We start from the raw sequence: 16,771 nt of genomic DNA, 5'->3' as shown, positions 1-16,771 counted from the left end.
GCAGTTCCCTACCAGTGTTGTATTATGCAATTGTCTTGATCTGAAATAAGCATATGCAGCTAAGACTTAAAAAACATGTACAGGAAAGTTCATTTGGTATTGCTGTGGCTGTTGTACATGGTAGTGAATTGCAGAACATGCCGAAAACAGGAAAAATAGGTTCTCAGGATAACGACGGGAAAATCCCAAAACCGCGTCGGCAGTTCACCGAAATTGAAAAACAGCTATTTATGCAACTAGTGACAAAGGAAAATAAAATAGTAGACCTGCGGGAAAATACTGCCAAGGTTCTGACTGCCAAAAATGAAGCCTGGGACAGAATTACGAAAAAGTTCAATGCGCAGCCAGGTGTCAAACCTAGCGATGCTCCACAGCTCAAGAAAGTTATCGATAATTTGAAATTGAAGGCAAAGAAAGTCGTTGCAAAGGAAAAGAAAAGTCGCCAACTCACAGGAGGTGGACCAATGGAGAAAGATTCTGTAGCTGATGATGTATCCCATATGGTAGCATCGTATTGTAAAGAAGTACTACAGCCACTGGATAATGATTTTGACGATGATACAGGCTATCATAACCCAGAAGGTAAAGTAGTGATTTTATACTTCATCATTTATTTTAATGTCGAAATATGTGTGCCAATTGTGTTGGCTGCTGTCTCAACTCTCATGACACTCATCACCAAAATTCCTTGTAACTAATATTATACTCTTTTCACTCCTGCGCCCACCTTTCTTAATTTCATCTGTAACTGGTCCAATATGGCTCTGTCCTCAGAGTACCACGTATCCCTAGCACACATGATATCGCATTGAATTAAAGAGCATTAATCATGTTAGTTTAGGGACGTTCCCCAACTTTATTGAAGCCACAATAACAAATATCCAGCAGTTATCTGGATGAAATGAAAAACTAAATTCATTTTTGCCTCTGGCTAAAACAAGAGGCTTAAAACATGTACAAGGCTGTTATTGAATGAACATGACAAATCGTATTCATCAAAAGCGGAACGTTTTTTTCAGGCAAGAAAACAAACCCATCTGCTAGCGCTAGTGCAGGAAAGCCTGACGACTATGAATCTGATGAATCCCAAGTCATTGAAGAATTTGAACCGGCCTGCCACACCCCAGACTGAAGAAGCTCCCCGTACCCGCAATGTTAAGAGTGCCTGTAGTAAGTCTCCATTAGCCGTAGCCAACCGCGCAAATGCAGTGGATTCAGCGTTGGCAATGCAGAGGAAAGAGCACGAGTTCCGGATGACGCATCTGCAGAACCAAATCAAATTTGTAAAAGAGGAACATGAACAACGGATGGAGGGGTTCAAGTTGCAGCATTCGTTTTTGAGGAAGCTGAATAGTCGAGGATCTGAGGGAGTCACAGTTCATAACGCCACAGACAACAATCCTGTAGAGGACTTTCATTTATTCCATCAGGTTTATACAGAGTTGTAATATAAAAACTTGTCATTTGATGCACAATTAAATCCCTTTGGTGTACGTACATTGCATTGATCTATCACCAGCAGACCAAATTTGAAATAATGTTTACCTTACATGTGTAAGTTCATGTACAGTCCACCACAAAATTGTCAATAAATATTGTGCTTACTGAAAATATTGTTGAACAATTGTTTGTCGTATAGCAGCCCCCATGACATCATCATCCCTATGGACTACGAGGTCATCTTGCTCCGCATCCTCATTCCCTTCACCGACATTTGGCTCCTTAAGATCAATGCAATATTGTGCAATACTGCAGTCGCAGTGATCACAGACATTGCTGTAGCAAGCTTCACTCGTATACCCTGTTTCAAACACGGAAATTTTCGTTTCCATATGCCGAACATTCTTTCAACTGCACATCGTGTTCCCTTGTGTGATCTGTTGTATCGATTTTTTGCACGGCCAGCTGGGTTCCGAAATGGCGTCATTAAAAATGGGAGGCAAGCGTAGCCTTTATCTCCAAGCAGAAGGCTATTGAATTGGCGTTGTTCAAGCTGGACACAAATCCGGCTATTATCGAAAATACGTGAATCGTGAGTTGACCCAGGCCATCGATTAACAATGTTTATGAATTTCAGATCTGCGTCCGCTATGCCTTGAACATTCAGCGACATGAAACCCTTGCGACATCTATAAATTTCACGTTCTTCCAAGCTTGGGGCTTGGATGGGCACATGAACTCCGTCGATGCAACCTAGCACGTCTGGAAAACCATACATTTCATAGAATTTCCTTTTATTTCCAACAGCATCCTGTCCAATGGGAAAACGAATTACATCGGCCCGTTTTCTTGCTAACACTCCTGAAACACTTTTGACGATTCGTAGAGCCGATGGCTGGGACACTCCTTGCAAATCTCCGTGAACGATCTGAAACGAACCGGTCGCATAGTAACGGAGTGCAACCAGCACTTGAGGTCCTTGGTGACAGGGGGTGTCCACGATTGTTCTCAGGTTCTGGAATGTCATCGCCAATGAAGTGCATTAGGTGATTAAATCCATCCTTGGTAAACCGAAATCGATCAAAAAAGGCGTTTTCACTGAAATCATTCTCTCGAAACTGAGGAAGCAGTGTCCGAATACGTGGCATACCCACATTGACATCATAAAAACGTAGTAGTCGGTTGACATAATCACCCGTCGCTGAAATATCAGAAGACGTCTTTGCACGTTGGCTGCTAAAGGAGGTATAAAGGTTACTCCAGACCAACCTTACGTTTAGAGGCCTCCTAAGGGCAAAATAAAGCAGTTCCACTAATAAAGGAGTGTTCTAGAAATGACTCAACCTTTGCCAAGGGAGACATTTAAAGGAGTCCTCTAGCCCGAGGCAAAGGATGGTTCTTGAAATGAAATTAAGCTAAAGTCTGGTTTAAAGTCTCCCTTAGTGATAAAGGAACGTTCTTGAATACGGGCCATAGTCTCAGGGCAGCGAGTGCGCGTGCAGCTAACACGCGCACATGAGCATGCGGCGCCTAACGGCCAACCTAAAAACCAACTATCGCTTTTAGCGTTATTCCAATGTTAAAGGGAACTGACACCACCCAGCCAGTTCGTATGACCTCGTTTTCATTTCCCGCGTATCGGGTGATCAGAACGAGGCATGAATGAAACATGGCGCCTAGCTGTCAATCATTGAGTGACGTCACTACTATGGAATTTACTACGAAAACTCATGAATGAAAGATCGCATGACTCACGGCTGTTTTCTCGGAGTACAAGTCGGCCAAATGTTGGGCAAGTTCATCATTTGTCTTCAAATTCAACTCCTTCCGTATTACTTTCCATATCCTTAGCGTCTCACGCGAAATCCATAGCCACTGATCGGCTTTTGAGACCCTTTTTGGTCGCCCCATTACGCGAACTTTCGACATGACTCCAACCGTAGAACATGCCGAAAGACCGTCGCATGTCTGGCGACCGCGGTCAGTCATCACCTATGGACGTTTTTCCAGCCTCGATTTCATTTGAGCATCATCATGGCCGTCAACTTTCTGACATCTGCAGCCATCATTGTGGGGGAAGAGGGTTGAGAATTAAAGGAGGCACTGTTAAGTTGATTTGCACAAACCAGCCAACCCTTACCCAGATATGGGAACAAGTCTATTCATAATAACTCACACAACGTAGTGAGTGTAATGGTTACGTGTGTATAAAGTGTAGACAAAATTCATATATCCATCATGTCCATCGAATCTCAGTGAAAAAATTTGTGCAGACCCATGACAATTCTGGTTCCGGTACAGTTTGTCGCATTCCATACGGGCCGCGCTTGCCGATCCTGCTTTCACGACGCACCGCAACCACAGTTACCATGATTCCCATTGTTTCCTTCCTCGTGACGCAACGTAGTGAGTGTAATGGTTACGTGTGTAATATGTAAAGAGCAATCTCTAGTGAACTCACACAACTGTCCTTCTGACATATATAGCCAGTACATTGGGGGATGAGTCCCCCAAACCCCCTCCCCCGTTCTCTGAAAGTGACAGGTTTTAGTCAGTACATTGGGGGGAAGGCCCCCCCCAACCCCCCCCCCCCCATTGGACTCTAAAAATAGAATTCCTTGGAGACGCTGAACAATAAGGCCCCATAAAGAAATAGTCCCCGCCCCGGTAGCTGTCTCATATCTGCTGAAAGAAGCAGCTCTTTGTGGTGAAATAATAATTGAATGCATGTCATGACACCCAGGAGCTTTTCTAATTTCTGAAACAGTTGCATGGTTGGAATGAATTTCCAAATCAGTCCGTCAAATCTCTATGCAATGAAAGTTGAAATGTCACAACTGTCTCCACCGACGTTGTCCTGTATGTCCTAGCAGACGATTTTTAAATAAATGATGTGATTGATATACTTGTAGATTGGAATGAATTATTTCTTCAATGATATGAAAGTTGAAAACCCTCTGACATGTCCGAGTACAAAAATGCAGAGGCAAGACACACCATGCATGTCATGACACCCAGGAGCTTTTTCTCATTTCTGAAACAGTTGCATGGTTGGAATGAATTTCCAAATCAGTCCGTCAAATCTCTATCCAAATGGAACTTTATGACCACTCTATATTTGTGCAGTAGTGTTAAAACTGACTTTTTTGAAGTAAAGTACGTAAATCGAGAAGAAGAGGACGTTTGCTTTGGTCTGCAATAAAATGTCACAACTGTCTCCGCCGACGTTGTTGTCCTGTATGTTCTAGCAGACGATTTTTAGATACACTTCAAGACAGTGGCGCCGGTGTGAATAAATCTACTTGCGTGATTGGTCAATGGCTCATGACGTCATGAAATAATTGCGTCAACAACGGGAATCCATGGTAACTGTGGTTGCGGTGCGTCGTGAAAGCAGGATCGGCAAGCGCGGCCCGTATGGAATGCGACAAACTGTACCGGAACCGGAACTGTCATGGGTCTGCACTTTTTTTTCAGATTCGATGGACATGATGGATATATGAATTTTGTTTACACTTTATACATACACGTAACCATTACACTCACTACGTTGTGTGAGTTATAAAGTGTTAACAAAATTCATATATCCATCATGTCCATCGAATCTCAGTGAAAAAATTTGTGCAGACCCATGACAATTCTGGTTCCGGTACAGTTTGTCGCATTCCATACGGGCCGCGCTTGCCGATCCTGCTTTCACGACGCACCGCAACCACAGTTACCATGATTCCCATTGTTTCCTTCCTCGTGACGCAATTATTTCATGACGTCATGAGCCATTGACCATTCACGCAAGTAGATTTATTCACACCGGCGCCACTGTCCTGAAGTGCGGGTGTGGGACATCATTTATCTAAAAATCGTCTGCTAGAACATACAGTACAACAACGTCGGCGGAGCCAGTCGTGACATTTCATTGCAGACAAAGAAAACGTCCTCTTCTTCTCGATTTACGTACTTTACTTCAAAAAAGTCAGTTTTAACACTACTAAATCCAGATCCAGTCACGTGATTTCTAGTAACTGCCAAACTCGACCCAGTGCCGGGATGTAGGTCACGTGGTCAGAGTGCAGGAGTTCCCGTACCGCCTGGCTATCCGATTTAGCATCTACCGTTCCGGAACGACATCAGCGCCTCTAGTGTCAAGATTGTAAATTTGCCATTCTTGATTTTGGCGCCAAACGAATAAAAAAAAACGCGTTGAAACAATTAAGAATATATCAGCTACAAAAATTCGTTATTAACTAACTGGTGAAGAAACATACACAAATATCTAGGCTAGCAGGTGGAAAATTCAATTATTATTTCACCACAAAGAGCTGCTTCTGTCACTGTCCGCAGATATGAGACAGCTACCGGGGCGGGGACTACTTCTTTATGGGGCCTTATTGTTCAGCGTCTCCAAGGAATTCTATTTTTAGAGGCCAATGGGGGGGGGGGGGGGGGGGGGGATGGGCCTTCCCCCCAATGTACTGACTAAAACCTGTCACTTTCAAAGAACGGGGGAGGGGGTTTGGGGGACTCATCCCCCAATGTACTGGCTAAATATGTCAGAAGGACGGGGGTTTGGGGGGGCTCCCCCATGTCAAACAGTTTTATGAGTTCACTAGAGATTTCTCTTTACATATTAGATTTCGTACCCAAAAATGTGAATTTGTGTGGCATTCCTGACGTTCACTGTTCTGACAAGTGAAAAACAGATGATGCTCTGAAGCTCCAAAAGAGAAGAAGCGGTGAATTCCTGCATGGAGCAAGGATCTTGTACTCTGGGTGAGAAACTGTCGATTCCTGGACGACCCCTCTTTTCCCAGGTGTCGAATAAATGTCGAATGTCTGATGGGAGGGGGGGGGGGTTCAGAGTTGTAATTGGCCGCTGCATTAGTGCCCTCACAAATGACTTCGACTTGGAGCGAAACGACTGGAGACAAGAAGAACAGGGAGCGAAACGACCGCAATTCAGGTCGTCCACGAGACGCTTGCGGCCGACAAGGAATTGATCAAGTCGTTGCCAAAATAACAAGATCCAGGAATCCAACGTAAACAAGACAAACTAACAAACATGACTAACGACATAAATGTCATCACGACATGACACTGATACTGACAGAGAGATCATAATACTCTGTGCCTAATAATTTAATGGCCACTGCCTAACTACCCCGCGATAGAAGCTAGCCAGGGTCACCAGAGTACAGCACAGGTACGGTTAAGTCGTCATGAATTGCGGTCGTTTCTCTACACGACCATTTCACTACATCCCAGTTCGCTACATAGTTCGGTCGTTTCGCTACATGTTCGGTCGTTTCGCTACATAGGCCTATGGTTATTTCATGTTATGGATTAAATCTTTTTTTACATTTTATTGGGTCATTGCAGTATCAAAAGTCTTTGATACACTTTGTGACAGAGCCCGTACCAGAAGCGGCTCCCAGTATGCTCAGCTCACTGATCCAATTTCCGACGACGCTCTCTGCTTTGCACTGCCAATATTATTTCACATGTCATGATATTAGACATAGGCTACGAAAGAATTTGCTCCTACAATGGATGACCAATAAAAATGTAAAAAAATATTTAATTCATAACATGAAATAACAATAGGCCTATGTTTGTAGCGAAACGACCGAACATGTAGCGAAACGACCGAACTATGTAACGAACTGGCATGTAGCGAAATGGTCGTGTAGCGAAACGACCGGATACCGTCGTCATCACCGTCATATTCAAGTATTAGTATGTCACTAGACTATTCTAAGTGGTTATGGTCCAGGTCTCACTCATGCTAGCAGTGCTAGCTTATTTAGATGGAACAGCGACAAGAATGAGAAGATTTGCTTGGCAATTGGATGTTGGCCATAAATAGACCGTTGGCGTTTTTGAAATTTCGGCCTTTTTGAAAAGACCCTTTTCACAGGCAGCGTACGTAGCCTAGGCCTAATGCGTAGGCCTAAGTTTGGGTCATACTAAACACAAAACAGCGTCCACCAGGTTTAAAAGCATATTTCAAGTCATCAATATAAAATCTAATGGTCAGAAAATGAAATAAGCAGGACATTTTGCACATTTGTCCCTGCAGCATAATCGAGCATATTAATCGATGTGACAATGGCGAAAGGCTATAATATAGGCGGCGTGAACACAGCCTGCTGTTACGTCACAATAAACCGAAAGACAAGCAAAAAAGTAATCATGTCACATCGATATGGTCCTTATGGTGGTTTGGGATAAATGTGTGCTTTTTTTTAAGGCCGTGGCTATTCGTACCGTGACGGTGTGAATACGACGGTGGTTATGATTGGCCGTACCGTCACAGTGCGAATTATACATTCAGCAGTGATTGGTCGTACCGTGACGGGGCAAATTACTGTACAGTAAAAAATAGATCACACTGTTACGGTGTGAGAAAGGTACCGTACCGTGATGGTGCGAATAATACGGAGTGAATAAATAGATCGCACCGTGGTGACATGGGTGATCGTGGGTAGGCCTAATTCATGATTGAGGTGGTTTTTGTTTGTGACGAGTGTTGGAAGTGCCTTTACTCCTGGCTCCGGGTGTGGGTAGGCTAGGGTCCTTGACTTCCAGCAAGGCCAGCCAGCCCTGTCCGAAGCAGCATCACACAAGATGTTATAGCCATATGAGCCAGGGCATGCATATCGGGGGGGGGGGGGGGGGCATGTCAATGTGGGTGGTCCAAGTTCGTTTGGCATTCTCCTCTAAGGGTGGACGGGGGTGTGCATGTACATGTTCGTTTCGGTCTTCACCACACCCACACCCTATCATCCCCTCTACAGAACATTATATGCAATAGGGACTAGCTTGTACAGGAGACAAAGCGATTTGGAAAGGGCGGGTGATCCGGGTCATTTGTAAGAAGTGCTCTCATTGGTTGTTTCTGACGGTGCGAATAAGACCGGAAACAATGGCCCCATGCACCGTGGCGGTTCGAATAGCCAGTTCCTTTTTTTAATGACTATTGTGGTCCGATTTGAATTACAATGGATACATGAGGAGTAACTTGAGAGTAAGTAGCTCAGTATCAAATAGTTTCTGGCATTTTAGCGTGCACTGTCTGCCTGTTGAAGTCACTCAAATTTTTAATGATTCAAGAGTCAGGGCGACCCAGTTACATCACTTGTTATTAGAACTCTTGATATCAATTCACTATGTCCCTACATATAGGTAGGTCAAAATGCTAAAGGTAAGGGAGTTAATTTGCGCATGCGCACACTATTCCCATCCCTAGCCATTAGTGGCAAGTTTTATTCGTACATCATTTCTCCATTATCTTTTCATAGTGCACTATGACTATGACAGTATGAGTAGTACGGAACTGGTACTAGTAGGCTAACTTATTTTGGAAAACCGGTATATTTCGACAATAGGTACCACCATTTCGGCTAGAACTTGAAATTGAAAAGCAATAAAATCTCTTTAAAAACAAAGTGAACGGCAATTTCAAGGGAGGGAGTCAGTTCTTAGACTTGGCTCACCGTAGGGGGGCCAACAACATACCGCAGTGTCCGTCGTTGTCCGTATCCTGTTTCAAAAACGTAGCACGTTTCTTAACCGAAAGGACTATGAACTTGAAACTTTGTACACAGGTGATCTCTGACTCTGAATTTCGGTGCGATCTGATTCTCAACTTGGCCAACCGGGGGTAAAAAGTGGAAACCTAAAAAGTGTCATATCTCTCTTGGAAGTGACTCGTTTTCGATAAAATTTTTATGGTACGTTCTCCAAGCAAGGATTTATTGTCACAAACAATAATTCGGGGTTACGGGATGTGATTTCGTTTATTGTTAATTGTATTGCAGCCAGATATTACACTCGATACATTGGTTTTCAGCTAAAACTTCCATTAATAAAGGCTGTGCCGGACCTGTAAATATTTATATACAAGGTGGGAGATATCTCAAAATAGTTTCGAACCGAACCAGTGGAAAGTCGAGACAAAAGAGATCTATACATATTTTATAGTATTACAACCAGTCACCTGTCAGTTTTAGCCGATCCTCAGCGAAAACTACTGGGCAGATTTCTTCAAATTTAATTTGGAGACCCAAGAAGATTTCACATTTCGGTAACCATGGTTACAAAATAATTTTCATGTTCATGTACCTTATATCTATAAGGTAGCCAGTAGTAGGAAGTACATGTACACCCCCCCCCCCTTCTTATGCAAAGCTATTGCCTGCCCCCAATCTGAGTATCGATGCCCCTCTCAAAGAATGATGAGTGCTGTTAACAATTAATGCTCTTGGAGATGGAGAGAAAAAGGAGATAGTGAGAATCTCAAAATCTAGTGTACCAGTGGCGACATCACTTCATGAAGGTTTGGTATGGTACTATACAGTCCCAGGCCCAGGGAATGGCGTGTGATGAAAAGTGGTTGTAAGTGTAACACTTTATTTCATTTCATTGCAGCAGTTAAAATGACCACACTCCTAAATCGGGACTTCATCAATAAGAAGTTGACATGGATTGCTTATGTCCCAGACAAATGGGATGTTCCTAGGGGAAATTACTTCCAGCTAGACTTGAAAATGTGTCAACTTACTGCACTGAAGTACAACTTCAACTGGCATGATGACAGGTATGGTATTCAAAAGAGATAATTTGAGAAATATTTCAGTGTCAATGAAAAGCTGAAATCCTTTATAACTCAGTGCATGTGACGAAACAGGCGCGGTCGCTACGCCCGCAAAGGACCAGCCAGGAGCGTGATAAAAAACGTCCCGTAGATATCTTTAGCGGCGCTACCGAATTTGAAAGCGCCCCTAGTATATTTCAAGGAGAGCAAAAGATGCCCGTGGCATCTCATGAGCGCGAGTCACTTTCTGCGTATCCAGATATCCATCTTGCCATCTTTCCTCTCCCTCTCATATAACAGTTGATTTGTTTGGCTGGGACACCGATCGTCTATGTCCGTAAGCCAATGAGCGACAGGCGTACATCTCACGCTTGGCAAAGCCAATGCTCTGTCTTGCTCAAGAAGATTCATTCTTTTGCATTGCATGCACACGAGGCATATGCAGGTCAGTTGATGGGATAGCGATTCCAATCATTGCGCGCGACTATTTATTTTTGACAGGACAGGCGGCATGAAAATTGAAATCATGAAACTGAAGAATAAGAATGATAGCCTAGATGCTGCACTGTGGTTTGTGAATTCAATTGGGCTACCTTTGAAAATTAGGTAAATGTTGCCTGGACCAGAGGTGGATGGTGGCTGAGCTGACACCGCAGAAGACTCAACAACTCTTGGATACAGGATACAGTTAATTAGTAAAGAATGATATCAGAATATCAAAGATGTAACTCAATTACATTACATCACATTGCCATACCATGAAACCTCCCGCAGAATGCTCCCATGGAACACCCCAGGGGAGTGAAAAAATAGCTCCCGGGGGGTACCGAGGGGAGTGAAAATATTTCGCTCCCGTGGGGTATCCCAGGGGAGTGAAAAAATAGCTCCCACGGGGTATCACAGGTGAGACCAATCACTCCCATAAGAAAATATCCTCACATGCACTGTAACATTTTAATTCAGCTTCAAGCTATAGTGAAATGCATTGTATCGATCGGAGTTGACCTCGTTCCTAATGCTTTTGAGTTGTCTAGTTGTCTACTATTGCGTATCAGCAGCGGAAACAAGGTTCTTTTCAGTTGGAGGCAAATAGAATGTCCGGTGTTGGGGGGTTGTTCAAGTTTACTCCCACTGAAACGATTGTCAAAATGCGCAGTTACGCAGTGCACATTGTCGTCTGATTTATGAAAGGCGTGGTATGTAAATGTTTTGTTAACTGCTTACCATTAGGACAGAGTAGCCAGGACCAAAACTTTTGGTAACCCAAAGTTATGGTTCTGGCTGCCTCATCCTAAGTATACAGTACCAGTACCTTAGCAGTTTTTTCTCCACCCTTCTTTGGTCATTTACGTAGCTGTTAGCAGGCTCCAGAGCGAGGGGTGCCAGGAGCTCAGCACTCACCCTGGCAGGGTTGCTATACAGCAAAATTGCTTTAGGGAGGCCTCTATCACTACAGCATTTTTTGGCTCACCGTAGGGGAGTCTATACAACACCAGTGTGTCCGTTGTCTGTCGTCCGACGTCGTCGTCTGTATCCTGTATCAAAAACAGTGGCGCATTTCTTAACTGCTAGAGCTATGAACTTGAAACTTAGTACACAGGACCATCCAGGTCAGGTGACCTCGGACAATGAATTTCGGTCCGATCTGATTTTTTACTTGGCCACCAGGGGGCAAGAAGTGGAAACCTAAAAAGTGTGATATCTCTCTTATGAGTGACTTGTTTTTCGACAAAACTTTATGGTAGGATATCCTAGCAAGGATACATCATATATCGTATGTGTTTTCAATTTGACCTCATTTTCACGGTCACAGAGGTCAAATGGTGTAAATTGGCCGTTTGAGTGTAACTATGGCACGTTTCTTAACCGCTTGAGCTATCAACTTGAAATTTAGTACACATGACTCCCTATGCCATGTTATCTCTATGACATGCCAAAGCGGAATTTATTCTGGACTGTTTTTAGCTCAGCTGACAAAGTCAGTGGAGCTAGTCAAATAGCTATTCGATTGGTGTCCGTCCTTCCTTCCATCCATCCTGCCATCCTTCCATCTAGCCATCTGTAGACAAAGTTGGGCATTTTGTAATCATACAACCGAGGCACTTCAAATCTAGTCTTGCTTATAAACACCGCATAAAATGTTGGTTACGGAAAAAAATTTGGGCGATTCGACTCAAATTCAGCTCCCCAGGGGGCAAAATGCATAAATGAAAAAACAATTTTTTGATGCTCTATTCCAGGAGATAAAAGCTTGAAATAAAGTTGAAAAGGTCTTCATGATACAGAAGTTTTGATATAAAATAGATTAGTGTCGATTTATATCACCAGTTGGCGGTAGTGAGCAAAACTGTTGTTTGACCCCAGATGACCCCGCTTTAAATTTCCCGCCGCGAACTAACCTCGAACCAGGGAATACCGGACTGCTGGTATTGCCAGTGCATCCACTGTATGAACGGCTCGTCTTGGGTAAATTGACGAGGCGGCTCGACCCTCCACTGCGCGGTCGAGGTTACCTGGCGTACTATCATCAAGAAAATGGCGGTGACCTTTTTATTTCTACCTGAGCGATGATTTTGTAAGTGACAAATTTTGTTTTTTAAGCCTTTACGGAAACGTATTTTGGTACGAAACTTCACACATTTATCGAAAAGATCAACGAGAATGTGTTCAAATGCCCTCATAACGATGAGTTCAACGGAATTTGGTCAAAACAACCTTCGAATGGAGTCAACTTTCTTTGCGAAATTGAAGCGACGACCTCATTATTTATCGTAATTTATGCAGATCTGAGTCCAGCTGATGGGTGATGTTCTGATTTGTGTTCAAACTATTGGAAACTTCGGAAATTAGTTCTATTATTAGTTCTACTATTCTGCAGGAGTATATTATAGCCATTGATGTTGACAGCTAAAAGCACGAAAACTTTGTTCAGAATTCTCGTCCAATCACGTGACCTCTCCAACACTCGATAATGCACTCTTTTCGTCCACGTTTTAGGCCAATCTTCGGCATGAACATGAAATCTAATAAGCGCAGTACTTAAATCAGATGTTTCTCCCGCCTTGAAAACATTCCTGGGTAAAATCCATTGAATTTAGCCGAGTTAATCTACTTTTTCCATGCTTAAAATCTCTGCCGCTGAATTCTATAAATAAAAACTATTAACATCGCGGCAGTGTGGTTCCCATTGTGCGCCCTCCCACTTCACACTATGTCAGGAAGTTTTACGGAGAGGGAGGGCGTGCGGTAAGAAGAATGGTCAAAATGTCGTCACGTTTTCCTGGCAATGCCTCTTGCCATGTTAATTTGCAAAATTAAAAGCAGATTTCACCACTAACCAGTCAAATCGGAATACGACGGCGCAATATGTTCTCGCTTTCCTCCTGCTAAAAAACCTTGTTCCCGCACTCCTATTTTAATTTATGCCAAGGAATATGATATGATCTGTTTTCACTTGTTTTCAATTAAATGGTATTCATATAATGAGATCAATAGTAGTGTCCGTGTCAGATCCCATCGTTCAACTAACTAGTCTTCTCTCCCCAGGTGCCTCACACGGACCTTCAGGTCCCCATACTCAATACCAACTCTTACGATATCGCCCTCAAAACAACCCTGGAGTCATGAAGTCACAGGTGCTCCTGTGAAATCTCAGTTCTAGTTTATTTATCAAACTTTATCGAGTGTTATCGAATCGAATGGATGTGTCGATCGTCGGGGCGGATTGATATGTGGTTAGGTTGTGCGTCCATGGCGATTAGGTCATTCAGTTAGTTTGAGAAAGATCATGATCATGAAGATGCTTGTTGTGTTGTCATACCTAACCGGAAAATAAGTTGAAGTTATTATTAGTACTACGATTCTTACATGAGTAAAAAGTAGACGTTTTAAGCAACACTATAACATGTATAATGTTACTCCCATAAAAAAACTGTCAATTCTCCTTACCACTCACAGAAGCCAAGCCATTGCTGTTAAGTTATGCAGGGGCTTAATCAATTACCTGCACTCCCTGTGGGGTGAATAACATTACCTTTTGAATAGCTGGCTGTAGGGGGATGATTGGAACAGCCGGTATACCTGCTGACCTGCTGAACCCAGGTTAATTTCAGGTTATTTTCAATCCACGATTGCAGGTCACCTGATTTTCGAGATTTCGCGGGAAATGAAGTTGTAAACAAACGCATGTGTGCAGTTCAAATGTAAACAAAAATGTATTTTTGGTACTTTTGGTTGCTGGACTTGGGTTTTCCTGCAGTTAGGAGCTGGGGTCAAATTGGTGGTCTCTTGTGCTGTTTTAGTCAGAGGTAGCCCTTGATTATGAAGGGATTTTCAAATTAAGGTTACCATGGTCTTTTTATGTGCTCAGCTCACCACAGCTTTCAATACTTGAGATGTGTCTGAAGAGGCGCGCGGAACCTGACATGGCCTTACCAAGGAGCTGCTCACGGTGCTGAACTTCTAGCTTGCCTGTCGACTCAGTGCCTTTTTGGCCGAGACATTGCTACATGTAGGAGGAGCACGCATTTTAAATTTATAGTAGTGATAGTACAATTGGTTCGAGCCATTTGGAAGCCGACATGTGAAGGCCTATCTGGGTTCTCCTTCTTCTCCGTATAAAAAGGGGCATATTGCTGACTAAGGAACAAGGCATATTGACATTGCCTCATCATCTCTATGGAACCAATTGATATACTTTTATATGCACGCATACATCATGCCATTTCAGGGTCCGAGTCTGTGGACAATTGGTTTGATTAATTTGTCTCTTCGATATTGCTCCTTTATTGCATTAGATTTTCATCGCAATTCAATCTATTCAAGATATAGCCAATTTGAACCTGTCTGCGCCAAGGATAGATTGGTTCCAGATCGACTCACTAGGGATATGCAGTTGAGCACAATGTCATGAAAAATGACCCTTTGCATTGTAAATTCCAATCACCTGCAGGACAGGTCAATTTCTCTCAATAAAATTAATTTTGTTGACTCCTGTAATCTCTACCTTATTAAAAAAAAAAGACAGTGGTGTTAGTCCCAAACTGATAATTTTTTTTTACCTCTGTTAAATCAGGATACATCTCAATTACAGACAGCATTTTGTATCCTTGTGCTGTACAACCCAGCCTGGACATACCACAGTTGTCCATGGAGAAGTCTCATCCTCTGAGACTTCTTTTCTGTAAAGCTACCGATACAACATACTGAACTAGGGATATCTTCCGTTGCCTCCTGTAATATTTACATACCATGGCTGATTAGTTCAATCATATTTCATCCAGCTGGCAGCTCTGCATTGGAAATTTTAGTGGTATAGCGTGTTCTCTTGACCTTCAAACAGTAGTATAAAGCCAATATTTACTACTTTATACCCTCAGTCCTATGTTATTAGGTCATCCAGCTAAGCGCCAGGCCCTTGGGCCTCTTGTTTTTTACATCAGGACAAAATTTTACGCCAGAATCACGCTACGAATTCTGAAACTGAAAAAAAAATAATCTCTGGACCATATTTGACAACAAGTTAAAGATTCCGATCCATGTATTTTTAGCTCAAAGTCAGCAAAGCTGGTAATTATTACTAAGGGAATGGTGTCTGTCCTTCCTTCCGTGTCTTTTTTGGGCATTTTGTAACCGCAAGGCCTAGGCACTCTGTTGACGCTGCTAAATTAGGCGTAACCCAAGATGAACTCAGAAACCAAAAATCAGCGCGATCTGACCTACATTAAGCGAATGAGGTTATCGGGAAGTTTAAACTTCATTCCTTTATACCTCGGTCCACAGAGGAAATATTGTTTTCACATCTGGCCGAATATTTTTTGATAATTTTTCATTTTCACTTGTAATGGAATTAGTTTAGTTTTCACCGCCAGTTGGCGCTACAGGCACATTTAACTGAATTTTTGACGATTCAAAAGCCCGGGCTATGACGTATAGTTGCGCGTTGTATTCTGCGCATGGAATTGGCTAAGGAATCAGGCTATATTTCAGCATACCCACTATGAATGTGACCAGTCTAAAGATGAAAGATTGATTTTGCAACATGAGCGATCTATGGAAGAACACATCCCGACTGGTGAAACATGAACATGGCAAAAGTAAACGCATTGATGAGGAATGATGTCATCGTTTATTGTGGTCACATGATCACTGGCAGGAATCACGTGATCACTGGCAGGAGTCACATGATAACTGGCAAACGTCACGTGAATTCTGCTAAATTTTCGCAAAAAATGTCCGGGCGTCCCGTCCGGGCGTCCGTCCATGCGTCTGTGCATCCATTAGCCGTCTGTAAACTTTTCGTTTCCGCTCATTTTAACGAGAACGCTTTGAGTAATAACCATGTAACTTTTTATGTGGGTAGAAAAAGATAATGTGTACAGCGGGCATTACAGACCAATAACTCTTTCACGATGTCAACTAAACCCAGTCAGCTATGACACCAGCTGCCCGGGGTTGTCTGAAAAACACTTCACTTTCCTGATACACCAACTCAATGTGCTCATGGGGGCATATGCCATGCCTTGTGTTGCTCTTGTTTTGGCAAATAGAATTTTTCAATCTGTTAAATAAATTTTCGAGTTCAGTCTGCTGTTAAAATGGTTCTGAACAATATTTTCTGAATTTATCATCGCAAAACGGCTTCCTGCATTGACAAAGAATGTCCTGAATAAATTACGCTTTGGCATGCCATAAACCTCTGACATCGAATTTCAGTTAGATCTGATTCTTGACTTGGCC

General features: G+C 42.8%; 1 protein-coding gene across 3 annotated transcripts in view; it reads left to right on the top strand.

Moving 5' to 3' along the window:
• Nucleotides 1-6,457: 6,457 nt before the first annotated feature.
• The window catches only part of LOC135486865 (protein phosphatase 1 regulatory subunit pprA-like), a 92,748-nt gene continuing 82,434 nt past the window's right edge, over nt 6,458-16,771 (top strand). For all 3 annotated transcript variants that reach the window (XR_010446750.1, XM_064769978.1, XM_064769977.1), the window contains exons 1-2: nt 6,458-6,640; nt 9,868-10,036. Coding sequence is in view for 2 of the 3 variants with exons in the window: in XM_064769978.1 (XP_064626048.1) it covers nt 9,876-10,036 (161 nt within the window). In the remaining variant the exon portion in view is untranslated. The remainder of the gene's footprint in view (nt 6,641-9,867; nt 10,037-16,771) is intronic.

The sequence above is a fragment of the Lineus longissimus genome, chromosome 4 (genome assembly GCF_910592395.1).
Source record: "Lineus longissimus chromosome 4, tnLinLong1.2, whole genome shotgun sequence".
Taxonomy (NCBI): domain Eukaryota; kingdom Metazoa; phylum Nemertea; class Pilidiophora; order Heteronemertea; family Lineidae; genus Lineus; species Lineus longissimus.
The sequence above is the reverse complement of the archived record's forward strand: the minus strand, read 5'-3'. Positions and strand labels throughout refer to the sequence as shown.